The following is a 7,163-nucleotide window of genomic DNA, read 5'->3' as shown; positions in this document are numbered from 1 at the left end:
CCAATCAGTACCCCGTTCCTGCCTTCTCCCCATATCCCCTGACTCAGCTATTTTTAAGAGCCCTATCTAGCTCTCTCTTGAAAGCATCCAGAGAACCGGCCTCCACCGCCCTCTGAGGCAGAGAATTCCACAGACTCTGTGAGAAAAAGTGTTTCCTCGTCTCCGTTCTAAATGGCTTACTCCTTATTCTTAAACTGTGGCCCCTGGTTCTGGACTCTCCCAACATCAGGAACATGTTTCCTGCCTCTGTGTGTCCAAACCCTTAACAATCTTATATGTTTCAATGAGATCTCCTCTCATCCTTCTAAACTCCAGAGTGTACAAGCCCAGCTGCTCCATTCTCTCAGCAGTCCCGCCATCCCAGGAATTAACCTTGTAAACCTACGCTGCACTCCCTCAATAGCAAGAATGTCCTTCCTCAAATTAGGGGACCAAAACTGTACACAATACTCCAGGTGTGGTCTCACTAGGGCTCTGTACAACTGCAGAAGGACCTCTTTGCTCCTATATTAGATTCCCCTTGTTATAAAGGCCAACATGCCATTCGCTTTCTTCACTGCCTGCTATACCTGCATGCTTACTTTCATGGACTGATGAACAAGGACCCCCAGATACCGTTGTACTTCCCCTTTTTCCCAACTTGACGCCATTTAGATAGTAATCTGCCTTCCTGTTTTTGCTACCAAAGTGGATAACCTCACATTTATGCACATTAAACTGCATCTAAAGTAAAGTAAGGTATCCTTTATGGTCATTTAGACCTTTCGTTCTGAACGAAATGTTGTGCCTTGCAGTCATACATATAATAAAAATGACAAAGACACACAAAGACACACAAATTTAACATCCACCACAGTGAGTTCACCAAGCACCTCCTCACTGTGATGGAAGTCTTTGTCTCTTCCCTCCTTGTTCTCCCTCTGCGCTGAGGCGATCCAGGCTTCGGATGTTGTGACCCCGCCAGGTGATGGTAAGTAAGTCAGTCCCGCGGCTGAATCCGAGCTCCGTGGCCCGGGGTGGTCGAAGCTGCCGCCCTCCAGTCCAACGGACAAAGCTGTTGTTGCGGGAGCTCCGGAAACAGAGGTCACCAACCTGTGACCTTCGAGATCCCGACGATGCCATCCACTGGTCCGCGGCCTAGCCTCCGAAGTCGGGTCCGCCGCCGCCAGAACGCTGCCACAGCTCCGAAGTCGGGCCGCCGCCGGAACGCCGCCACAGCTCTGAGGCCTCCAGCTCCGCCATTAGGCCTCGGCGGAGACGGAGACGGGGGATACGACAAGAAAGGTCGCATCCCCCCGAAGGAAGAGACCAAAAACATGTTTCTTGCCCCCCTACACATACACAACCTAATAAACCAAAATTAACTAAAACAGGACAAAAGAACACCATAAAAAAGAAAAAACAGACGGACTGCAGGCGAACCGCAGCTGCTAAGACAGCACCGCCACTTCCGGAAAGTCTGCCATGTGCCTCTGCCCACTCACCCAACCTGTCCAAGTCACCCTGCATTCTCATAGCATCCTCCTCACAGTTCACACTGCCACTCAGCTTTGTGTCATCTGCTGAAGGCTTAGTTTCAATATCCATCAAAGTGCCAAACTTGTTCCATTGCAAAAGTTTCACAGAAAAGTTACAGTTGCTGATTTCATAGGATCATAGAATGATACAATGAGGACGTAGGCGGTCGGAAGCGTTGCGCCGCTGCCGCGAGAGTCTCTGTGCCGAAGGGACAGACTCTCAAAGGGAGGGGGAGAGAGAGAGAGAGGGGGGGGGGGAGGAGACTGGGAGACGGGGGGGGAGAGAGAGAGGGGGGGAAAGAGACTGGGAGACGGGGAGAGAGAGAGAGGGGGGAAGGAGACGGGGAGAGAGAGATGTGAGAGGAGAGAGAGAGGGGAGACAGAGGGGGAGTGGAGAGAGAAGAGCGAGGGGGGGAGAGAGAGGTAGGGGAGAGGGGGGGAGAGTGAGGTGGGAGAGGGGGGGACGAGAGAGTGGTGGAGAGGGAGGAGAGAATGGGAGAGAGGGGTGGAAAAAGAGAGAGGGAAAGGGAGAAATGGGGGAAAGAGAGGGGGGGGGCAAAGAGAAAGAGATAGAGACAGAGGAGAAAGAGAGAGCCAGGGGGAGAGATCCAGGGGGAGAGTGAGGTGGGAGGGAGAAATGGGGGAGAGAGAGAGGCGAGAGGAGAGACAGAGAGAGAGGGGAAGGGAGAGTGTGGAGAGGGAGAGGGGGAGATAGAGGGAGGGAGAGAGAGGGGGATAGAGAGGCAGGGCTGCCAATTCCCATGCATTGAACGTGAGAATCACGCATTTCACCAAATTCTCACGCTGAGCACAAATTTCTCTCGCTCTGTTGTAAGAAATTCTGTGATCAACGAAAATTTCAAAACTCATATCAACTGTATGGGCCGCGGGTGTTGGAAGCAGAAGCAGCGGCGGGGACAGATGCGGACGGGGAGCGGGGCTGGCGAGTCGCTCACTGCAGCTCCGGCCATGGAGCAGCCTCAGTGCAAGAGTCCCGGGCCGTCGGAGGCGTCGAAGCGTTGCGCCGCTGCCGTGAGAGTCTCTGTGCCGAATTCGCCCAGGTGACCGGCATGGATCAGGCTGCGGCTCGGTGCATCCTGGAGGACAACCAGTGGCTGCTGGAAGTAAGTACCAAGCACTGGGTAGAAACGGTGGAAGATAGTGGACTTCAAATGGGGGTGGTTGGAGAAAGCATCCTGCTTGCCTGCTAGATATTCACTTACTGTGACTGCAGGAAAAATGTTCCCGATGTTGGGGGCGTTCAGAACCAGGGGTCACAGTTTAAGAATAAAGGGGGGGCAAGTTAGGACTGAGATGAGAACAAACTTTCTTCACGCAGAGAGTTGTGAATCTGGAATTCTCTGCCACAGAAGGCAGTGCAGGCCAATTCCTTGATGTTTTCAAGAGAGAGTTACATTTAGTTCTTGGGGCTAATGACATCAAGGGATATGGGGAAAAAACAGGAAAGAGGTACTGATTTTAGATGAATAGCCATGATCATATTGAATGGCAGTGCTGGCTCGATGGCCTATTCCTGCACCTATTTTCTATGTTTCTATGCTTGAGTATATGGCAATAAAACTCGATCACTTGATTTTGAAGCATTCATGCATGGTGGAGGTATAATGTAGTCATAGAGTGATACAGTGTGAAAACAGGCCCTTCGGTGCAACTTGCCCACACCCGCCACCATGTCCCAGCTACCCTACCTGCATTTGGTCCATACCTCCAAACCTGTCCCATCCATGTATCAGTCTAACTTTTTCTTAAATGTTGGGATGGTCCCTGCCTCAACTACCTCCTCTGGCAGCTTGTTCCATACACCCATCTCCCTTTGTGTGGATAAAGTTACCCCTTAAAAAGTGACCTCTTAAAAATACTTCATACAAAAAACATTGAAATCATACTTCTACAGTGCACTAAAACATGATTTTAATACATCAAATTTCAAAAAGTTCCTACCCTGGGAGGGGGGACCCCCTTCTTCCACACCCTCTCCCCACTCGGTTGCTCCACTCCCTCACCGGGTACCCCCAAGGCCAGTGATCAGTGATCGCACAGCCTCCCCACTTTCAAAAACGCTCCAATCCAATTTAAAGCATATATATTGCATTCAAGTGTAAGTTAAAAGACTCGCTACAGTATGCACCCCCCACCACCCCGGTCGTTATGCTCCCTCGGGCTTGGTCTCTCGCAATTTCTCACTCCCAACTCTCACCCAATGTTGGCAGCCCTGGTGTAAGGTGTCAAAAACAAAATACATGCGCAAACACATTTAACCACAAGTCTCTGTGCGTTTATAAAGCATTGAGTAAGGTGTCAAAAACAAAATACATGTTCTGTACAGCCCCATTTATTGTTAGCACAGAGATTCATTGGTGAAAATTACAAAGACATTTTGAAGTAATCCTCGTTATACAGTTCATGTTATGTGGTGGTATCATTACAACAGACATGCAAATATATTCACTCCCCTAATACTCCCTTCCTCGATAAGTTTTACTGTAAGGTGTAAATAAGCCGCTGAGTTACTCCAGCACTCTGTTTAAAACGTCACCTATCCATGTTCTCCACGAGTTACCCCAGCACTCTGATTTCCTTGGGATGGTCTCTCCCAACGGGGTGACACAGTGCAAAGTGCCCAATATACCCACATTCATCTGGGAAACAGACCCTTCGGGCCACCTCGTCCATACCGACCACGATGCCCCATCTACTCTAGTCCCACCTGCCTGTATTTGGCCCCTATCCATCTGAATCTTTCCTATCCATGCACCTGTCTCAATATTTTTTTTAAATATTGTTATTGTTAAGACTCCTGCCTGCCTTGTCCGACCAGCCGAGTTTTGTGTCCCTGCTCTCCCCGCAGTACCGGCTGCCAGCAGCAGGTGGGGGTGCTGCACCGTCAAACTGCACCGAGCTCTGGATGGAAGAAGGGTTTCGGCCCGAAACGTCGCCTATTTCCTTCGCTCCATAGATGCTGCTGCACCCGCTGAGTTTCTCCAGCATTTTTGTGTACCACCGAGCTCTGGACAGCCCGTCATCACCATCGTCTGGTTGCAGGCGGCATTACAACTGTCCCGGACTTCAGTCTGCACCGAAGGTAGACACAAAATGCTGGAGTAACTCAGCGGGACAGGCAGCATCTCTGGAGAGAAGGAATGGGGGACGTTTCGCGACGAGACCCTTCTTCTAACTAGGGATGGACCACAGCGTGAAATTGCAGAGAGCTGTGGAGGCAGCCCAGACCATCACGCAAACCAACCTCCCTTCCATTGACTCTAAGAGTCATAGAGTATGGAAACTTGAACAACTACACTAGTCCCACCTGCCTGCGCTTGGTCCATATCCCTCCAAACCTGTCCTATCCATGTACCTGTCTGGCTGTAACTTAAATGATCGGATAGTCCCAGCCCCAACTACCTCCCCTGGCAGCTTGTTCCATACATCCACCACCCTCTGTGTGGAAAAGTTACCCCTCAAATTCCTATTAAATCTTTTCCCCTTCACCTTAAACCTATGTCCGCTGGTCCTCGATTCCCCTACTCTGGGCAAGAGACTCTGTGCATCTACCCGATCTATTCCTCTCATAATTTTGTACACATCTACACTTCATGTAGCCTCAGCAAGGCTACATTTACATTCCCTCTGGTTTTATATCCGCTCTCACTGGGGTTTTTACGACGTGGAATTTGGGGGTTTAAATGGGAGCTGTTCAGCGCCGACCTGTTGTCCACCGGGTTTCTGCCCCACAGCCCCCGAGCCCCGCTCCTGACGTCGGTCCCTGGACCCGACCCTTTTACACACCCGGAGCGGAACCGGAGCAGATTCTCATCCACTTGTCTTTATGCCGAGGCGAGAAGAAAGGATAAAGTTTCTCCGTGAATGTATTCCCAGTGAAGGCGTGGAGATGGGAATTGGTGTCCGCGTCGTAAAATGAAACTGTCCCGGACTCGTAACTGAGATAAACTCCCACCTTCTCGGGGATGGGACGGGCGGGGAGAGGGGATCGAGTGTAGGTGAATGCATTAAACCCGTCACCCTGCCGCGCGATGCTCCAGACTCCAGACTCCGGGATCAGTTTGACCCGTCCCTTCCTCTCCACAGACTCTGCGACGACTCCCATACTCCACCACTCACACTCCGCTACCTCCACCTCCCAGTAATGTCTCCCCGATGTGAATCCCTCCGATCCCAGCACACACCACAAGTCTGTAAACCTTTTCCCGGTGTCAGGGAGATTCTTCTTGTTCTCGGTCCGTTCCCGTCTCACCCTCTTACGATCCTCAGACACCTCGAGCTTCGGATGCGCTGTTTCCACATCCAGGGTGACGGAGACTGGGGGGAGAAGCAGAGAATCAGTGAGTCCCCGGGGGTCGGGGGGGAGACTCGGGCAGCGCGGCCCTGGGACCTGGGGAGAGGCCGCTCGGCCTCGGGCACAGGCGGGCGGACAACTGGACGATATCCCGGCCTTTTCCCGCCCGCCAAACAACATCCCATGGACAATAACATCGTTTCCCGGCGATTCCTAATTAGGGTGGGAGGGGAAGCGGGTGACCGGTGAAAAATAAAAACAAACTGCTGGAGGACGTTCGCGAGTCAGGCAGCACATGTGTAAGGAAATGACAGAACACGTCTAGGATCTGAGGTAGACAAAAATGCTGGATAAACTCAGCGGGTGAGGCAGCATCTATGAAGCGGGTCGAGACCCTTCGTCAGACTGATGTGGGGGTGGGAAGAAGAAAGGAAGAGGCGGAGACAGTGGGCTGCGGGAGAGCTGGGAAGGGGAGGGGAAGGAGGGAGAAAGCAGGGACTACCTGAAATTGGAGAAGTCAATGTTCATACCGCTGGAGTGCAAACTGCCCAAGCGAAATATGAGGTGCTGCTCCTCCAATTTACGGTGGTCCTCACTCTGGCCATGGAGGAGGCTCAGGACAGAAAGGTCGGATTCGGAATGGGAGGGGGAGTTGAAGTGCTGAGCCACCGGGAGATCAGGTTGGTTTTTGCGAACCGAGCGGAGGTGTTGGGCGAAGCGATCGCCAAGCCTACGCTTGGTCTCACCGATGTAGAGCAGCTGACACCTAGAGCAGCGGATGCAATAGGTGAGGTTGGAGGAGGGAAAGTGCCCCGGGAGGGGGTGGTTTGGGTAGGAACGGACAAACTGACCAGGGGGTTACGGAGGGAGCGGTCTCTGTGGAAAGCAGACAGGGGAGGAGATGGGAAGATGTGGCAAGTGATGGGATCCCGTTGGAGGTGGAGAAAATGTTGGAGGATTATTTGTTGTATGTGACGGCTGGTCGGGTGGAAGGTGAGAACGAGGGGGACTCTGCCCTTGTTACGAGTGCGAGGGGGTTGGGGTCTTGGTCCGGAAACTTGAGCGCCCTGGAGAGGAAGAGACTACAAAAAGTAGTAAACACTGCCCAGTCCATCATCGGCTCTGACCTCCCTTCCATCGAGGGGATTTATCGCAGTCGCTGCCTCAAAAAGGCTGGCAGTATCATCAAAGACCCACACCATCCTGGCCACACACTCATCTCCCTGCTACCTTCAGGTAGAAGGTACAGGAGCCTGAAGACTGCAACAACCAGGTTCAGGAATAGCAACTTCACCACAGCCATCAGGCCATTAAACCTGGCTCGGACAAAA

General features: G+C 52.1%; 1 protein-coding gene across 1 annotated transcript in view; it reads right to left on the bottom strand.

The window, feature by feature from the left end:
• Positions 1-5,739: 5,739 nt before the first annotated feature.
• The window catches only part of LOC116985305 (butyrophilin subfamily 1 member A1-like), a gene marked incomplete at its 3' end in the record, with an annotated part of 19,765 nt that continues 18,341 nt past the window's right edge, over positions 5,740-7,163 (bottom strand). The window contains exon 8 of the mRNA XM_033040011.1: positions 5,740-5,855. Within this exon, the coding sequence (XP_032895902.1) occupies positions 5,740-5,855 (116 nt within the window). The remainder of the gene's footprint in view (positions 5,856-7,163) is intronic.

The sequence above is a fragment of the Amblyraja radiata genome, chromosome 2 (genome assembly GCF_010909765.2).
Source record: "Amblyraja radiata isolate CabotCenter1 chromosome 2, sAmbRad1.1.pri, whole genome shotgun sequence".
In the NCBI taxonomy this organism is placed as follows: Eukaryota; Metazoa; Chordata; class Chondrichthyes; order Rajiformes; family Rajidae; genus Amblyraja; species Amblyraja radiata.
This window is presented reverse-complemented; position numbering and strand designations above follow the sequence as displayed.